General features: G+C 41.4%; 1 protein-coding gene across 1 annotated transcript; it reads right to left on the bottom strand.

Moving 5' to 3' along the window:
• Positions 1–256: 256 nt before the first annotated feature.
• On the bottom strand, positions 257–16,753 carry tmprss13a (transmembrane serine protease 13a). Its single transcript, XM_048980590.1, has 13 exons — positions 16,534–16,753; positions 13,567–13,738; positions 7,702–7,815; positions 7,467–7,601; positions 6,927–7,053; positions 6,639–6,734; positions 5,281–5,324; positions 4,062–4,224; positions 3,214–3,392; positions 3,024–3,122; positions 2,211–2,353; positions 1,674–1,829; positions 257–1,153 (listed from the first exon to the last, which is right to left on the bottom strand). Exons 1-13 carry the CDS (start codon positions 16,549–16,551, stop codon positions 1,139–1,141), a joined length of 1,461 nt encoding a protein of 486 aa, XP_048836547.1. The 5' UTR covers positions 16,552–16,753; the 3' UTR covers positions 257–1,138.
• Positions 16,754–19,830: the final 3,077 nt, after the last annotated feature.

The raw sequence follows: 19,830 nt of genomic DNA, 5'->3' as shown, positions 1-19,830 counted from the left end.
TCCATGGGCACGGAAAACTGACTGGAAAATCCCTCTCCAAAAAAGAGCCAATATTCGATTTACTAATGAGAATAGTTCCCGGTTGATTTGTGCAGTAATATTTATAGCATCATACGTGCAAAGTTTTTTCCTGCAGTATAAAAGCCTGCAGGATGTCATCCAGGATGTGTATGTTATCACACTAACATACACTAAATTACCCCACCTGCTCCTTCTTAAAAATCATTGTCACTTTCTATTACAGTCGTACACTAAGTCAGTTTTTTACAATAATTTTAATAACGTTCACAGACAATCATTGCAATCAAAGACATAAAAAATAGACCTGAGGTTCATGTCAGAAAAACAGAGAAATGATTCCCATGATAGAAAAGTGTGAGGTCAGTGTGAGATATTCCTTTGTTGTCACAATTAATCCTTCCTTACATTCATAAAACCAGAGTCAGTGTATATTGTTCAGGGTTAAATTATTAACACGATTAGTGACTGACTAAGAGCTGCTAACATAAACAATGAATTTTAAAAAATGGTAAAACAGTGGCTTTGCAGAATTGTATAGTTGCCACATTAAATAGATTCTTTTACCTCAATACCCTGCATCATGATTTATTACTGTAATTTTCTATTCGATCTGTATAAAAATTTCTTGACCCACTTTTATGATTTTGTTTATTCCCCGGCAGCTGGCTTGTGTCCCCTTTTCCTTGTAGATGTGAGAGGGTCAACCCAAGCAGAACGATTACCGTGGGCCCAATGTAAAGTGCGTAGATATCAAGTCCTACTATCCTGCCCTACAAAGGCGAGACGCACTAAGTGCATATTTTATCAAAGTTCAGTTTGACCGAAATCAGGTGTCTTAGGCTCTGTCTTATCAAGACGAAATTTCTTGGTTCAACTGCGCTGTTTTGAACAAAAAAGGGTGTGAAAATTACAGTAACAAAAATAGGCAGACACCCCTTCTCAGTTTCAGTGTCAGTGTAGTTGCAGTGTTTTGCCTTTTGTAGAGAAGCACTGTGTCATATGTTGCCCACACGTCCTCCTGGGTCTTTGTCCATTGGAGAAGGATTCCAGGGATCATTATTAGATGAGGTGCTTGGCTATAATAGCACAGTGATCTTTCTGATGATGGAGGAAGGCATCATAACATCGATTCCTGCAGGATTGCATCAATTAAAACATATTTAATATTATACAGAATTGTCTAAACACATGGAAAATCTCTACACAGATATACATGTGTAAATCCTCTTTTGAAATTTCGTTTCCAGGTCCATGAAATACTTCAGGCGTTCTCAGCGTGGCCAACATGTAACATTTGAATATTCTTCCAGCCCTGCACCTCTACTGCATCCTTATTAACAATGGGAAACTTAATAATTTGGGTGGGGTAAAGCAGGTAATACTGTTGCTGTTACTGGGCTGGAATCCCTCTTCTGTCCTGTGTGTGTGTATATGTGTGTGTGGAGTTTGCATGTTCTACCTGTGCCTCTCAGGTTTCCTCTAATGAAATGCGGCTATCCTAATTTCTGTCCATAGTATTTGCCCATAGTGTGTGCGTGTATGTGCAACGCCTTAAATGTAGTGTCATCTGATGTACTGTTTGTCAAGTTCAGACAATGGCTTGTCTTTGCAGGATATGTGCTTCCCGGCTGGAGCAAATATAGAGACCTCACCTGCATTGTGGTGTAGATCCAGGGCAGCAAAGCGGTGACGTTGCTGTAGATACCAGGTTGATTCAGCTGTGCACAGCCTGATCCCCAGCTGGTCAGACCTGCCAGGTACCACAGCTGGTTGCTGCCCTTGCAGACCAGTGGACCACCGCTGTCCCCCTGAACAACAAGAGAGAAAATGACGAGCATTTCATATGTGTCTTCTTGGATGGTTGCTCAGCAGTCAGTTATTATACATACTGAGGCGCCCTTGAAAAAGAGTTTAGAAAGTAAAGTTGTGTTCTTGTAGCCATCCAATAAGATATCATTACCTTTTTGGGGAACCAATGAAATCCTTGTCGCTTCCTGTTTTACCTTTTGTATTTGTATATATTGTAATGTGAAATAGTGTGTCTTTCACTAATAAACACTTAATGCCTAGATAAATAACTTTAAACATTTTTCCTTTTCCATGTGACCTTTGCACAGTACTGTGACTGGGCAGACATATTTGATTCGGAATTCGGAGGGAGGCAAGGGGATCCGATTGATTCCACCCACCTGACAGGAGTCTTTGCCCCCACTGAGGTAACCAGCGCAGATCATATTATTGGTGATCAGGCCACCATAAATATGGACGTTGTTGCAAATCGAGGTGGCGATGATGCCCACATTCACCATCATCAGGTTGGTGGATACAGTTGCTGCACGATATACATAAATAAACTTCTAATCATGAAATTATGACAAGCACTGGCTAAAAACCTCATGTAAAAGTTTTATTTTATTCATTATATATATATATATATATATATATATATATATATATATATATATATATATATTTTTTTTTTTTAAGGCTGTAGCATAGGTGTTTTGTAAAGCTACAGTGTAGTTTGTAAAGCTACATGAGAATTTAGATATCGCACTTTCATCACATTGCATTTGAAACTGTAAATTGAAAGTTGAATTCCAGCATTTCATTTTTTTTTCTCACTTCTGCTTTTTACGTCGTAGCTAAACACATTCTTAACAAACGTCCTCGTTCTACCATCTCCACATTAAGATGTGTGAGTATGTATATAATCTGTATGGCTGCAGGATGTATGCACACAAACAGGTGTATACAATGTTTATTTATTTAAAATATTTTATTGTTTGTATGTTGGATGCATGATTGATTGTCAGAGGTGGGATTGATGAACGGACACTTTTTATATATATATATATATTTTTTTTAAACTTTACTTACTATTAATGTTTATGTGCATGCATACTTATATGGAGAGATGACAGTGAGGATTCTTGACTCTATTCTCCTACTTTTTTTTTACTAATCCCCTGCACCCAGTTCTCATTTCAAGTTCTTCTGACCTGAACCCTGCGATGTTACCCCATAGCCAGAGGTATAGCAAGTAGTTCCAGGGGCAAACGTCTGGTCGAAGGCAGGAAGACAGACTGGTGCAAAGGTATCTGCATCATAGACAAATACACCCATCAGGTCCCCATGGGAGAACCCACGGACAAGGCAAGTACAGCAACGCAGCCATTAAGCAGCACTTACTTGAGAAGACCACTTGCTGTGTTAGTTTGAGCAGGGCGATGTCGTAGTCATTGGTGATATTGTTGTAGTTCCCATTTATGTAAATGTTGCTCACTAGGTACGGGGAAGGCAGCTGGTTCTGAGAGATCATTCCTCCGTAGACTGCCCATTTGCTGGGGTTCAAGGAAACTGGGGTCTTCCTGGGGTAATTTAAATGCAAAGATACGGTGGTCTTTGGATATTTTTACATTTTGAAATAGGCTGCAATGTTTTATGTTCATAAGTACACAGTGTTCTGAAACAAGGGGATGTGGGGTTTCATTTATTTGTCGTATATATTTTAATCTCTGGTCCTTTATATCAACTTTACTTTGTGAACCATCATCCCTGCAGATTATATCTTCAAGTTTAGTGACAGTCATTCCACAAAATCAGGGCTGTTTGGTATACCAGGCTTTTCACCAGGGGGGGCTGATGGGGTTGTGGGCTAGCAGAATTAGTGGTGGGGGACCAACTGTCAAAATTCACTCTCCCCCCGCCCCGGTATGGAAAATGTTTCATAGCTCTGTGTGTGGTGGGCCTATGTGGGTAAGAGTCCAGAGCCAATTTGTAAAACCAGTCCAGCCCTGCCTCAAATGACTGTTATTTCATGAGATATTTTACAAATTTCAATGAATACTTAATTTTTCTGCTTTTTAAGCTTCTTTCTTATAAATTACAATTAAAGAAATTCAAAAGAAAATGAAAATAAAAAATACAATGACAGTTATAAAATGAATTGCAGTTAAATACATATAGAAGTTGTACAAACAGAATATGGTCATTTGAAGGCTCTGACCCCCCAGGTGGAGACGGATCTTTGCACTAACCAAAGGAAGCAGTGTGCAGCCGACACTACAAAGTTGGGGGCAATCAAGGAGCCGCCACACATGTGTGAGCTCTGGTAGTGCAGGCTGACTTGCCAGGGCCACTGGCCAAGTTCGGCTTGAGTGCCCCCTACGATCCGGGTGCCGATGTACTGCTGACCGCAGTCTAGGGTCAGAGAGGAAACAAGTTAGACATCAAGTAAGCAAGCAAGGAAAACATCGCTCCAGTGATTTAGAAAAGCCAATAATGGATGAGCACTTTGGTTTATGTAACCACTCCACTCTCAGCCATTTATTTAAATCATTCCACAGGTTTGACGTTAATTTTGCACCGTTTCTTTTTGCGGAGAAGCACGCAAGAAAATTTCATGGGGCCACATAATGCGCAATTTTATTTAAGGTTTGTTTAAGATTTGTTTACATAATGAGACCCCGACACGCAATGTGGCTCAACAAAGGACAAGTTTATCCGTGTACAAAAAAGGGCTGTGTTGGCAGCTTAATACAGTTTATATCTTATTCATTATTTTTCAAAAATGTTTAAAAAGTGTTTGAGATATAGCAAGTGCCCGGGACATCCACGAACACGCAATAACTACAGCACTGTGCAAAAGTCTTAGGCAGCCAATGGAAATGTTTATATCTGAGTAGTAAGTGTATGTGTGCTTAGAACAAAAACACAATTTAGCCTTAGAACATATGCAAAATAAAAGTAACATGAAAACTAGCAGGCATTTCTTCTGTTCCCCAAAAAGTTACTGATGCCTTGTTGGACAGCTAGACGAACACCAATTCATTTCCCAAACCTCTCCCCGGGGGAACCTCAGCCATTCCACACATTCGTTAAGTCTCTCCACCGGCTTACTTAATTAATTACTTAAATTAATTAAAAAAGTAAATGAGGTATTGATTAGTCATATGAGATCAGTGGTCAAGTCAAGAGATACGTGGGTGCGTTGGATCGTTATTGGAAATGCTGTGGTGATTGCAGGAGAGCTTTCGAAATGACCAAGTTGACGCACTTTGACAGACATAATATCATATCTTTGCATCAACATTTCTTAGACTGCCTCTGACTTTTGAACTGCACTGTACATTTGAAAAATGGCGATGTTTATCAAATTGGAGGACTCGAGTCGTCCATGCAGTAATCACTTTCTTCAAAGAGTCGGCAACACTGCCTTTACAGTTTCAGAAAATAAAAGTCCAAAAAGGTGCTTACTGGTACACATCAGAGAGACAGTCTTTCCGCTGGGACATGAGGGGCTGCAAGAACAAAATGGATGATGAATCGAGTATTAAGTAATACTAGAGTAAACCTCTAAGACCTGTACTCTTGGGTAAAGGGGTTAGTATAGACGCTAATTTGTGGATTAGAACGCATGGCTATATCTCTTACATGACTAATATAATTGGACATGAATTAAACACGCTGTCTCACTACATGCGAAGCCTGATTTGGAGAAGATGCAGAACATTGAACGCATCGCTAGGGAGTTTTATTGCAGAGAAGGTCCTCTAATCATCTGATCAGTGGCACGTGACCAGTGGATCGCAGCCCAGGTCCGTCATACAGCATGAGGTACACGTTTCCTTTTTGCTAGCTCAGCGCTCTGAGTAAGCAGCTGTGTATTGTCATTTTTCAAGACAATTATATGTTATTCAGAATGTGACACATACTGCTAATTTTCACCATTCATCACCATCAATTAAATTGAAGTTCATTTTTAATCCTGCTTGGGCACTACATGGCTATTGAGGAAGGATCAGGTGTCAGTAGATAAAGATGAACCATTTTGTTCGACAATGATCGTCCATCCATCCATTTAAAGGATATCAAAGCAGAGGCAAGTCTGTTTCTCAGGAAAGAAATGGGAATCTGAGTTCTGATCCTTCTCTGTATTTCATTGTTCTTCTTGTCTCTTTTTACCCAAAACCCACACGGACCCACCCACATCTTTGTACAGACCCTCCCGTGTGATTTCATCTGTGTGAATAAAAGCAAAAATAAAACGAGGCGACATACGAGGCACTGAGCATGAAATTGCAGGAGAGCGATCGTGGAGAAACCAGGCGGAAAGCTACAAACGAAAAGGAGACCTCAGAGTGGGTTTCCCATCGCGAAGGATGCAGAGAAAGCTGAACATATTCACTGAAGACAGACCACCCAGAGACATGGATCTTATGATCCAGTCAAGAAAAGCATCTGACAGCAAAGTCACATAAAAGCAATTAACACACCAGCACCTCTATACCTCCACTTACTGCACTACAAGAAAACATTGCGGAGAAGACCACGATGTGGCTCTTTTGAATATAACAAAAGAACCAACTGTAACATAGCTAAAAATCTGTTTTGAAATCACTGCTTAGAAACGTGTGTGGTCACCCGTTGTTTTCGCCCACTTCTCTGCCAGACTCTTTGGGACTGAAATGGAAACCCAGCCCAATATCTGCTCCGGTTGCAGCAGGGAATGCTGAATGCAAAATGGTCTCAGAGTCACAGAGTAATGCTGCACAATGCCTTTTCCAGGTAAATCTCTAAAATCAGGGGGAGGAACCCAAACAAATGGCAAATACCTGACAGTGACTTCTCCCTGGATGAATTTTGATGCCGTGTTGGTTACTGAGGCGGTAGGGAACACCTGGCTTGGCACGATTGTGTATTGGTAACTCCTGAAAAGTACAGGTAAGGAAATGGCCGTCAGAACTGAGCTGCAGTAGGAGCCCCCGATCACCACTAGAGGGCAGAAAAATTCAGTGTCAGCAAGGGGCCTCAATGTTAGCGAGCAGCGTGTAGGCGGAACTGATCAACAATAAAACTGCAAAGGCATAGATACAGTAGAAGTAGCAGTGCAGGCTGGTTACTTTTGGAAGCCGAGTTGAGCACACGTCTGGTCAGCATAACTTTGGCCCCAGCCTTGGGAACACATCGGGTGGAAAATCTCATCCTGACTGGTCCTGACCATGACGGTGCTATTAAGCCCGAAAGTCACTGGAGGAAAAAAAAGTCAAGGGTAGGGAGGTAATTGGTCAATAATAAGGGTAAAGAAACAGACAGTCCAGTTCTTTCTTGATTTTTTTTTTATTGAGGAACTAAAAACAACAGGTTCACTTTTCCTCTTACAACACTCAGTACAAATTGCTAAGCCGATGTTTTTACTGCCCATGTCCATTTAGCCATAAGTGGACATTTCAGGTACAGAAAGTAAAATTCCAAACCGGGATTTTGTTTCCACCAACCAGCTGAGCATAAAGAGTTACAGAGTACTCAACTGGTTGGTTGAAACAAAATCCCGGTTTGGGTTTTTTTCTTCCTGGACCTGAAATGTCTGCCTCTGCATTTAGCTATACCCCAGATTTGAACAATCACCCCCTCCCAATTTGCTTTTTTTTGTTCCAGCTCACCACACACTGCTTCGTCACTGCCTAGGTTGCAATCCTGATGTCCGTCACATATGATAGTATTATTGGGACAGATGTCCTGCGTTTTTATATCGTAAACTGAAGATGTCATTGATGTCATTTGGGAACCATAGCGCACTGCTCCCAAAAAAAGATGGAGGGAGAGAGAGAATGTTTATGGTTACTATGAAGGCAGGCAGCACAGACAAACTGCTGGTTGTGAAAAGCAGTCCCTTACCTCCAAGCCAGATGGCGATGGCGAGCAGGATAAGGCAGAGGATGACGATCCCTGTTATACCAAAATAGCGGCGCCTGTTCACATAACTCACATTCGTTGTGTTGCAGACGGTGACTGGAAAGCACAAGGGGACACATGTAAAACGTACGTGAAGACAGGCGGAGATTTTCAAAATGCCACTAAAATGTAATGCCTGGTAATGTCGAGAGAAGGTGTTGGAATATTATTCGGCATTGTGCTGGCACTGTGCCAGCTGTAGCCAAATATTATGTAAGGCTGAGGTTTCAGACTCTCGGTTTCAACCCCTATAGCGAAATAAAACCCATTGAAAAAGGGGTATTTCAGCAAATTTTTATAATTCCGTGTTCCTACTTTCTGCAGACCTTCGTATCTGTTTCATTTCTCTTCAGTTAAAAAAAAAAATCTCAATGCTTGCTGGTACAAGGCCTGCGTCCAGTCAACAGTACCACAGCCAAACCCAAACAGGCCCAACATGTCTTCTCAGACTGAGGCCCTTTCAGCTTGCTTGTTACCAAACTGTTGACATTCTGTGTTTGTCTGTCATGGGTTATGAATGGCATTCAGGATTTGGTTCTGCGCTTTGCCTGTGTGAATCATTAAAACAGCTCACTTGGCACTTGTACAATACACTCATACAATAGTCTTGTCTAATACAGACATCCACTTCTGCTCTTTCCATCATTCAAACTCCTCTTCTACTGTATGACTTGTACTGTTGTATTGTATTTCTGTGATATCTTGTAGCATTGTACTGTCTAGATAAATGCAAGGGATTTCTAATGTAATGTTTATTATATATGATCCAGTGTTCAAAACAATTTTGGTCAGACTGTGTTCGCTTTGCAACCTCTTTGCTTACAGGTAGAGCCCTGGTCTAAACTCATCTAATCTAGTCTTCCACTATCCAGCTGAGACATTACTAATCGATTATGAGAACTTCATCATAGCTGCCGACTATGCCCTGAAATTCACTTGAGGGTGGCCTCAATGACCTTGCTTTACTTACCATATATCGATAACAGTTACTGCAAGCTCTTTGGTCCAACCACTAACTTTTACTAGTATATCCTGATTGTAAATTGATAACCTGCTCTGAGAGGGAAGGAGCAGTGGGCCAACCCTTAAGATAAACTTCACCTGCCATGCCATTCTCTTCTCCATTTTCCTTACCCCTCACTACATTGGACACAAACTACACACCACTGGGTCAAACGTTACTACTGTGTACAAAAACCATCTGTCTCTGCAAGATCAAGAAATGTAACATCTACGGGTAAGTCCTCTGCCCCATCCCATGAGACTGAGCACCCAGTGAGGTTCAGGTAGGGATTTCACTTGTAGTTAATGGGGCCCAAAACCTTATTCGCCATTTCTGTCAGGGTATCATATGAATTTGTTAAGTCCTTCGGCACTGGTGAAAAGCTGTGGCACCAAAGAAGAGTGTCTTTTTGAACATCAACAGACCACTTGGCTAAAGGAGTACACTAGTGGCGAACACTGAGGAATTTTTAGAGATTATAGAACTTTATTCCAGTTACTCCAGTTACTCATTTAATCGTCCCATGTATGATATTTGTAAACATTCTTAGTTTATAAAGATTACCGCCATTAATCGTATAGAAAGTTTTAAAGCTTAATGCCAAAAATGCTAGGTGTTTCCACAATTTTGGCCTCTAGCGTAGGACATTGCATTTCAATGGCATACAGTTACTTGTCATGGATACTTCTAAAGATCCCCTGGGTACAGAAACATGGCCTGATTATCATGGACAAATGGAGAACTGGACCAAATTGTGTTTTTATACATTTATACCTCTCCTTTGTTGGTCCACTTCTGTCAAGAATTCTCAGGAAATTACCACTGAATACCAGGGCTTTCCAAGTATAACCAGCAAGGCTTTAGCTGCCAATGTACCTCCTGATCACCTCATTGGTTCTGTGCCATCGTCCAGCTTCCAGGAACCAGTTAATCCCCTGGATCAGAGGCCATGTACCAATGAACTGAGGAGGCTCTTAGTCTCAAATTCATGCATCCATTTGCATCGGCTATGGCCTTTTCAAAGAAAGAAAAACTGAATCATCTCTGATCCCACGCAGACTTTGATCTTATATTATTATGGATTTTAAATACCTGCTTTCAACATTTTTACTTGTTGTTTTGCTTTTCGCAGAAGCAACTCCTGAGTCCCGTGACAGGAGCACCTGTGGAACTTCTTCAGACTTTAGTCACTTGTTTATGGTATAACTGAAGTGTTATTTTGAAGTGACATTGTGGGTGTGGCCTGTGATCTGCCAGCTACAAAGACCTGCTTGGAGAACAGGTCCGTTTTCTGTTACGATGGCATTTGCAGCAGGGGCGGGGGACAGGGCGGCCAGTCGACCTTGTACCCCCCCAGAGGTTAGGTTATTTTATTCTCTGCTCTGGAGTTTTTATTTAATCTCCTCCACTGTCTCCTGGCATTCTCTCTTTCTGTCTTCCCCTTTTCCCTATTGAATGCACCCGTTTGTTTAATGATGTCATAATAGATTGACACACACTCTTGCCTCTTGTGCTGCCTTGGGGTGAAACTGGGGTGACACGCTAATCAACATTTATGCTTTTTTCTTTGCTTTTTTCTATGCGTTATTTTAATTGTCTTTTACTTGTAGTTATTGATTCTCCATCTAATGAATGTTAATTCTTCATTTTCTTTTATGTAAAGCACTTTGAATGGCCTCTGTGTTTGGTCATGTGTTTTTCTTTAGTGCCACCCCAGTTTCGGCCTGGAGCATTATGGGCATTTGGGCACATGCCTGGGAGGGGGCACCACGTCCTCCCAAAGGCCCCCTCGGTCAATGCAATATAAAATCTAAATTATTTAATATGATTATATATTTTTCTTTTAATACGATGCCACTGAAAAGCCCACGTAACCTTGTCCCTGTGTTAGACACATTACTGAATTTCATCAGCTACCAACCAGCTCTGTTTCTTTGTGACGTGACGTCCTGCGTGCTGTTGCCCCAAGCCACTTAATACTCTTAATTCAGCCCTTCCCATGTTCCCTTCCTTAGTGGAAAAAGAACCTTCTTTGACAGTACAGAAATACCTTTTACAGGTGCACATACGTCACTATTTAAAGGCCTTTAAGCATTAAATGGAAAAACTGATACCAGTTGTATTCGGTGCTACTCAGCTCTGGGTCCCTCTGACCTGCACCGCTTGTGCATGTCACCTGACCAACAGCAGGGCATCTAACAAGTACCAGTCAAGTGAACTGGAGCAGATAGCTATGCTGGGTGGAGTATGCATAGAAATTCTCTTGCGCACTCTTTGCTCTCACCTTTCCAGTACATGTCAGCCTATCAAGCTGCACTTGTTATGCATTAAACTCCAATGAACTCCAGCTCCTGCGTGATCCAGACCACATTTTTCTCCTGTCACCAGCCTCTACTACAATCCAGTCTCCTCTAGATCCATGCCACAGTTTCCACAGCTGTTTCTTATAATTAGTCAATGTCTCAAGTATCTCTACTGACCTGTGACTGGGCAAGCAATTATTTTCCTCTCTGTATAACCCTTGCAAGCTCTCTGGTCAGTGTACAGTTGTCTTAGTGCTAGCGTTGATGGTTGTTTGTGATATCTTCCTTCAGTTTGATTGGTTTGGCTTTTTTCGTCCGCTGAGGATAGACTTGCAGGCTGCCTTTTGTCCTGATCTTTGGCCTATGTTTGTTTTTGCAGTCAGCCCGCCCTGACCGCAAATTATCACTTGTCACTATTAAAACTTGTTCTTCCCGACTTCCTAGTGTGGTCTGCTGTTGAGTCCCACCTCTGCTGTGCCTGGTCACGGCACCTTTGGTCCCCTGATTAATGAAACCCAGCAGCGAATGCTTTCCACAGGCTCTGGAGGCAGCTCATATTTAACTGCAGAGCTCTATCTTTCAAGCTTACAATAACCCCTTAAAAATCAAAAGTGCATCAGTCCTCTTGGTTATTGGTTCTTGGTTCTTGTTACCTTCCTGGTACCTGATATGAAGAACCTTCTACGTGTCTTTGCTAACATTGAAGGATCTGCCATTTAATCGCATTAAATTTCCTTCCTAGTTGGAGTTTGATGGCAAAAAAGGCTTCCGGGAACCCTTTTATTGGGTGGGTGGGGGGCGGGACCTGCTATTTCATGGAATGGAGGATATGGCCTTAATGATTAGTTCAGGGTTCCAGTGAATGACATGCTTGGTCTTTCCTTGTTTAAATATTTCCATCACACCCACCCAGCCACCCAGCCTGTCCTGCTTCATGCCCAGTGGCAGCCTATCTGGGCACTGCATTAGGGTAGGACTAAGCAAATCTAACCATGGAGTGCCAGCATCCGGAAGGTTTCCATCCTACCTGATGAGTTACTATCTGCCTGAGATCAGGTGTGGTTCATCAGTGACCAGGTAGGATAGAAGCCTGCTGGATCCCAGCACTGCAGGATCAGGGTCGTCTACCCCTGTTTTAGGGAATTAGGACGCAACATCTGATTCTAGTCTCCGTATTCACACCCAAACTCACGTGACATAAGTATAAATACTTCTTTCTCATTCCTTGATTTAACCTAAGAGAGATAGAATGACCTCTGACGTATGTAACATATTGAATATTACTGAACCATTGACTTGTCGCGCTGCTATTTTCCTGCCCTTGATTTCAGAAACTCTCATCAGTGTTTTGACCCTGATATTCAGATAACATTTCAGTCCTTGTCATGCCTCGTGTGAATCATTACAACTTCCTGCTTTACACTCTGGTCTTGGAAATCATTACACCTGCTGGGTGGGTCACTTAAGTGCAATAGTCATCTAGAATTCCCAGCATTTTTCACTCATGGCATTTCCTTGTTACGTCTATCTGTTTAGTTTTTTTGTCATTGAACAAGGGATCACAAAACAGAGAGGATGAGAGTGTAGCAAACCTCTATATACAGTAAATACACACATACACAGCCATGGAAAAAATGAACACCCTATATTTTTAAACAATCTGCATTTTTTAAACAAGGTGAAGCAGGAGACACTGGGAACGACCAGGAACCAGCCAGGTAGAGGGTGGAAGTGACTTTCTAATGCCAGAGATGGTTGTCAACTTATCTGACAGTGTCTCATGAATCAGACAATGACATCAAGTGACCTTCAAAAAGAATGGGAAACATTAAGTGCAGGTGTGATGTGCACTGATAGGACAGTTTGTATCAGGCTTCTAGAAGCAGGACTGAAGTCCCATAAAGCAAAGAAGAAGCCCTTCATTAACGAGAAACGGAGAAGAACCAGGATGCAGTTTTATATATATACACACACACACACACATATATATATATATATATATATATCAAAAATTGTGCTGTGGACTCCTGTGGCTGTGTGTGAATATATACACATACAGTATACATACACACACACACACACACACATACACACACACATATATGTATTCAGACAGTGTAAAAAATGATGCTTAAAAGATCTTCTTTTTGATGCAAAAATACTTTATGTCTGCCAAAGTGTGTCAGTTTGGTCGTTTATAAACCTCTCCTAAAATCACCACAGGTTTTCCAGCAACCATCCAGTTCAACCCATGCATTTCTTAACTCGACCACTGGCACATCTCATATACTGTAGGTATTTTAATTTGGATGCATACAAAATTGCCCTGTGGTTATTTAATGTTTGGCAGAGTTTCCTTTACAGGAGGAAAGCAGAAGAAGGAAGGAGGAGATGGAGGGGTAGTAGGCTGAGGGTACACAATGGGGGAGGGACAGCATAGATGCGGGGGGGCAGAAAACTAATCGGGGGAGGAGCTTACAGGACACCGTGATGGTGACTTACCCTGGGTTTGCGGGGAGGGTCTGGATACTACTACTGGAATTGCCGGCTGGGGCTGAATGTAGTAGGGCTGGTTGGGGGGCATGCAGCCCCCCCCTCGATGAACTATATTTTCATAGGCTTGAAATTGGGGCCCGGGCTGCACCACTGTTTCATACGGCGGTGGGGCACCTTCCTGTCAGAGAAAGGCAGGTGCGCACATGAACACACAACGTTTCAGCGCAAAAAAAGATCAGCATGTCAAGATGAATTAGCCTGGGAGACCAGCTGGGAGCTTCATGAAGCATCTGACCATGGGACGCTGTCACATCCATGAAGGGCGGCCAGTGTTTTGGGCAGATCTGGAAGGAATTCACCTTGCTTTTAGCACACAAGCCCACTCTTTCATTTTCAGCAGTGTTAGCATGCCCAGGGGGGTTGGGCACCCAGTTGACCTTAGACCCAGGGGATTTTCTTACTACTGAGAAGTTTTTGGTTCCTCTCCTCCGTTGTCATCTTTCTCTTTCATTTCCTTGTCTCCGCTTTTCCCTGTTTTTGAATTGTTCTGCATAAATGATGCAGGAATGTATCACGACACCCCCAAGTGAAGCGCCTTGGGGTGACCGTTGTGAAAGGCGCTATATGAAAATAAACTGAATCGAGCTGAATTGAGTAAATGCTGCATGCAGCTACAGCAATTAAACAGCGCGACATGCAGAAATAAAGAACACGATGAAGAGTCAGATCACATCCCGAGATGCTCATTCACCAGTCGTCAACAACGAATTATCAAGTCAGTATGGCAAGAGCCCAAAGCAGACTGATATGTTGGAACACATTCTGCATCATGAAACCACATACATGTGCAGATTTATTGCTTAGTCAACACCCTTTGGAGGGGGGGTGGTGTCCCGAGAAATGTTCATATTGTTTGTCGGTGTATATCACGGCTATTTCTAGATGGGATGTGAAACAGTCACTTTCTATTTAAACATCCTCACTCACTGTAAGCTGAAATATGATTCATTTTCCTGTCTGAAGGCTAACGCAAGTCCTGCATAGAGTAGTGTTTCTGAAACCAAGATTTGCGTTGTGTTGAGTCCCGAAAGGGTCGCGAGCCAGAATTGGAAAATGACACGAACCCATTTTTTTCCTACTTAAAAATCTTAGAATGGCTTAATATCAGAAACAACTACATGCTTGTCAAATTGTAGCAGGTATGATGTTGAATTTCAGAGAGCTGGCTGCTTCTACTACTGTACTATATAGGAATCTGTCTGCGCTGCCATGTTAGGCATTGGATTGTGGTGCTAAATGGGCTGAGAAACACTGGCATGGAATGAGAATGGCCGACTAAAGACATGGTTATGTAGTGAAGAAATATTCATGCTGATTTATTTAGTGCAACTTCCTCTTTTTTGATTTTGAAATATCTACGTACGTCACACATGTCACGGCCAATGACATAATGGCCTGTTCTACTGTACAAATGCCAAATAGTCGCCGGAAGAGAACGGCATGAATGTCACCCAGCTTGTTCGGCGAGTGAATGGATGGACAGTGTCACCAAGTTCCCTTTACTCGAATAGCCAAAAGGAAATAAAACACTGGAGTCTTATTTGTTAGCAGGTGTATTTTGTCTTATCTTTTAAACTTACATCCTGGGTTCACAGTCTGGGGCATCTGTACATCCCTGCAACCAAGATAAGCGTCTGGATGACGGAGGTACGAATGAGTGGAGACACACACACCGATGTTTGTGTTCATCTTTGTGGGGACCGTCCATTCATTTCTACGAACAAAACCCTTATACCAATAGTGCTAACAGTAACCCCTATCCAGCCATAACCTTAACCATAAATAACCAAAGAAAAAGATTTTTTTTGCAGATTTTTTTCAAAATTGAGCTTCTCTTTGTTGGAAACAAACAATGGTGTAATGGTGTCATATTGTGGGAACCCTAATATATACATGAGACACACACACACACACACACACGCACACGTAGGGTATACCTATCCTTATGGGGCCCGCTCATTCACTTCTATAGGGAAAATGCTAACGCTAACTATGACAACCTTAACCCCTATCCAGCCCTAACCATAACCATAAGCAACCAAGCAAAATACAAGAGTTTTTGCATTTGTAGTTTTTTCATAGCAGTCACCGATGTTTATAAAATAGTTTTCCCTTATGGGGACCAGGAAATTTATCACGTTATGGGGACATAGTTATACCCGCTCGCTCGCACGCGCACACACACACACACATGCACACACACCCCCGCACACACACACACACACACATGTTTGCATACCTATCTAAATTGGGACCTTCCGTTCATTTCTATGGGGAAAAACCCTAATCTCAGTCACAGAACACTTAAACCCTACCCAACCTTAACCATAATAATCAAACATTTTTAGCTTTTTGATTGCAGTTGCAGATTTTTATAAAATTGAATTTCCCCTTGTGGGGACCAAAAAATGGTGTCCACAACATTAAAAAAAACTTAACTCACTCACTCACTCACTTTCTTAAAAATGGTACAATGAATCCCTAACAATGTAACAGACCAATGCTTTCTGGGCCACACCATACACCAGCGATCAAAGCGCTTTGCTAGTAATCAGCAGACCTCCATACCAACACTAACACTTACTTAGTGCACTTCAACTTAACAGAACTACCAGAACATTAGTTTGGTGGTTAGGCTCATTCACTCAGATATAGATTTTTTTTTATTTGCAAGCTTGTGAATCTTATCGCAATAAATCTTTTGCATATGCTGGAATAATGTGATATTACTTTAACACTTTGATTTTTTCTTCTGTCTGTCTGCTTGCAAACTTCATTTTTATACTTTACTCTGCAAGACCAAAGGCACATTTCCAGTCTTGGTTGGACAAGATTTATTCTATTCTATTCTATTCTATTCTATTCTATTCTATTCCAGTTTAAAATTTAGCTAAGCACAGCAAATGTACCTACCGGATAATATATTTCCATTGGGTTCTGTGAGGCAGCTTCTAGAAATCCAGAATCCCACGTGAGAGATCACGATGCACCTTGAACTGAGGACTCCTCACCTTGTCTTCTCTCACTTGCTGTTATGGCCTTTACCTGGGCCACAGAGTGGAGGTTGGGGCAGCCCACCACGCTTACTCTGTTTTGCCTTGCAACCTTGTCGCCATGTGGCCCTGCCCCCATGATACTCTACAGCTGCTGGACCGGTTCCACCTGCAGGACCTGGCTGGCTGCGACCCAAGCCGACTCTCCTTCCTATTGGAGCAGAAGCTAATCCAGCCTCGCCGTTCTTGTTCAGCAGCATGAGACGTGGTTAGCAAAGTCCCTCTGCTTGACAGCGAAGATTCATTTCAGCCACTCAAAGTGGTCCCCCGGTCCAATGCCGCATGCTTCCCCTGCTACACTGACAGGTTAAAAATTCTGTAATGACCTCAAGTAAGTCACCTGGAAGACACCCGAACCCTGACTTTGGGCTGAGCTGCAGTGTGTGGCTCTGTAACCAAATTACACACAGGTACATTCAGGCAGACTGTAGCAGGGAATCTACTGGAATTCGGGCAGACTGTAGCAGGGAATCTACTGGACAAAAAAAAACAAACAAACAAACAACTAAGAACCTTTAGGAGTAATAATACCGTACACTTAGAGTATATTTTATTGCACTGTCATTTCTTTAAACCTTTTTTATTTGCCTAATGTGCTGTGAGCCCCAGGCCTGCTCTTCTGCGATTTTGTCTTCATGAATCTTAGGAACGCTGTCGCTTAGCTCATAAGGATCACTAAATTGTTCGCATAACAACACAGCAGAAACGACTGATCATCATGGCGGTGGTCCTTCTGGGTCTTCAGTTAGGCCATATCCTTAACTACGTCACTACTTGTTGACACTGAATTATACCGAGCCAACTTTTATATAACGGAATACTAAACTTTCACAGCTTTATAAATCGTTACAGTACAACAGGCAGCAGACATTGTTTACCAGCTTGGCAGTATTGGTTATTTTCCCATAATGGCCAGAATAGAATTTTAGTCTTATAGTAATACATTTATACTGAGAGGACCCTGGCCATCCCGGGGAAAAACAAGGAAACCTTATATTGTACATTACTTTTACCATATTTGAGATATTGATATCGTAGAGGTGTGGGGGAACACATAAAAGTAACCTGCAAACAATAAACATAATGCAGAATTTATTAGATTAATAACTTAAGTAGGATACAAAGATCATACAAATGCAGTCTTTATAAAATGGGAGCTATAAAATGTTCAGATTTGATTCAGTTTAAAACAGCACAGATAATACTTAAAGCGAGAAATAACTTACTTCCAAATAAATTAACGAAATTGTTTTCAGAGAGAGAGGCAGGATATAATTTAAGAGGGAAATCGAATTAAAAAATCTGTAGTGCTAGAACAACATTAAAAAGTATGTGTGTTCCAATGGCAGGGGTTAAATTATGGAACAGTTTATCAAACGAATTAAAACAAAGTAAAAATATAAGTCAGTTTAAAAGGAAATATAAACTACAAATTCTAAATAAATACGAGGGAGGATGAAGAAGAGCGGTTTTCCTCGGGATGGTAATGGTGATGCAAAAACGTACCTTTTTAAAGAAATGTGTCATTTGGTGCTTTCAGTATTTATATGACAGTAATAGTGTTGTTTTGTTGTGTTGTCTTTTCTTTATGTGACAAAAAGTGTTTAAAGTGAGCTATGAGTAATAATAATGATGGGGGCAGGGCTAAATAAGTTTATACTTCAGCCTACTCCTTTTCAAACATAAAAGCCTGCAAATATGTCATGTAAATATGGTGCATGTGAAAATGTTTGAAATAGACAATAAACAAACAAACAAACTTTCACAAGAAAGTTTCTTTTTAAGTAGCATTGTGGCTCAAAGGTCAACATCGCTTTCTCAGACGTTTAAGGCTGGGGGTGTGAATCGCACCTCAGCTCTGTTTCGGGGGGGTATGTGTATTGGTTTTTCTCCTGCTACTTCAATTTAGGGCCCCTGAAACTCTGATGAGGTCTTGAAACTTCAGTTGCGTTTGCGACGGAAAGCTACAGTAGCAGAGATCTATTAGTATCCTAACATGAAAGAAATCAGCATTGGACAATGATTTCATAAATACTTATGCAAAGATTTATGTAAATACAGATATTAAAATGACACATACCAGAAAAATACCTACGTAAAACAAAGAACACATCCCTCACAATCACATCCCTCAAAAAAGAAGCAAGCTAAAAGCTGAAACTAATGCGTTCTGTCTCGTTCTACATTCATGATGTTCTGAATGCAAATACCAAAGAGGATTTCCTGTAAAACTGGTTCCCAGTGTCTGTATGTTTGACGATAAATAAGTGAGATATAAATAAGCTTCTTTATGAGGAAGGAAAAAAAATAACACAATATACATATAAGTGTGTGTGTGTGTTTTTTAAACGCTAATGTTTCAGCTGTATTCCTTTTCGTAAAGTTTTCACATGTTTTGTTATTCAAATGTTTTGTTTGCATGGGACAGGTCCTTGGGTGCCTGTGTATTTTCGTCGCCATGGGCTGTAATGCTACGTGTCTTACCTGTACGCAGAGTGAGCGAAGGCAGAAGAAAGCCCTGTGCACGTAGCTCAACAGCCTGCGAAAGTTTTGTCAAAGCGAAGCACGACGACGAGTCAGCTGGGAAAAAAGAGAGCTGAGACTATTTTTGTAGTTTCGTTACTGGAGCCATTTCTTTGAAACCTTAAGCCAAACCAGAAATGCATCCCACACACACTCTGTCAAGAAGCCGACTTTGGTGAACTCCTGACAGCTGGAGAATTAAGCTACAAGTGTGTCAGCCAATAATGTAATCGCCACCAAAAATGTAGTAATGTGCCAATAATGTAATAACTTGCCACTAATGTAATAACATGCCAATAATGTAGTAATGTGTGAATAATGTAATAACATGTCAATAATGTAATAAATTGATATATGATATAACAAAAGTCAGAATGTAAAGACTGGCCAATAGTGTAATAACTTAAATTACTGGCAAAAAGTTGTCCTGCCATTGTTTCAGAAAATGTATTACCTAGTTGGCCAGTTGTTACATTAGTGACTTTTATTTAAAATGGTAAAATTATTACGTTACTGACTGCTATGTTTGCACAGAGGATCCAGCAGGTCCACTGAGGTGCCCTAACTGTCTAGCCATGTAGCGAAACCCCTAAGCACCTGTGTGTGGCAGGCAGGATGAGTTCTGCTGATGCTT

Source organism: Brienomyrus brachyistius, chromosome 17, assembly GCF_023856365.1.
Source record: "Brienomyrus brachyistius isolate T26 chromosome 17, BBRACH_0.4, whole genome shotgun sequence".
In the NCBI taxonomy this organism is placed as follows: Eukaryota; Metazoa; Chordata; class Actinopteri; order Osteoglossiformes; family Mormyridae; genus Brienomyrus; species Brienomyrus brachyistius.
Note: the sequence above shows the minus strand (reverse complement) of the source record. Positions and strands in the feature narration are given on the sequence as shown.

Coding starts and splice junctions, on each gene's coding strand:
- tmprss13a (XM_048980590.1), bottom strand. Junction 7,602..7,701: donor CATCGCCATCTGGCTTGGAG/GTAAGGGACTGC, acceptor TTTTGGGAGCAG/TGCGCTATGGTTCCCAAATG. Junction 1,830..2,210: donor GGGGCAAAGACTCCTGTCAG/GTGGGTGGAATC, acceptor CTTGTTGTTCAG/GGGGACAGCGGTGGTCCACT.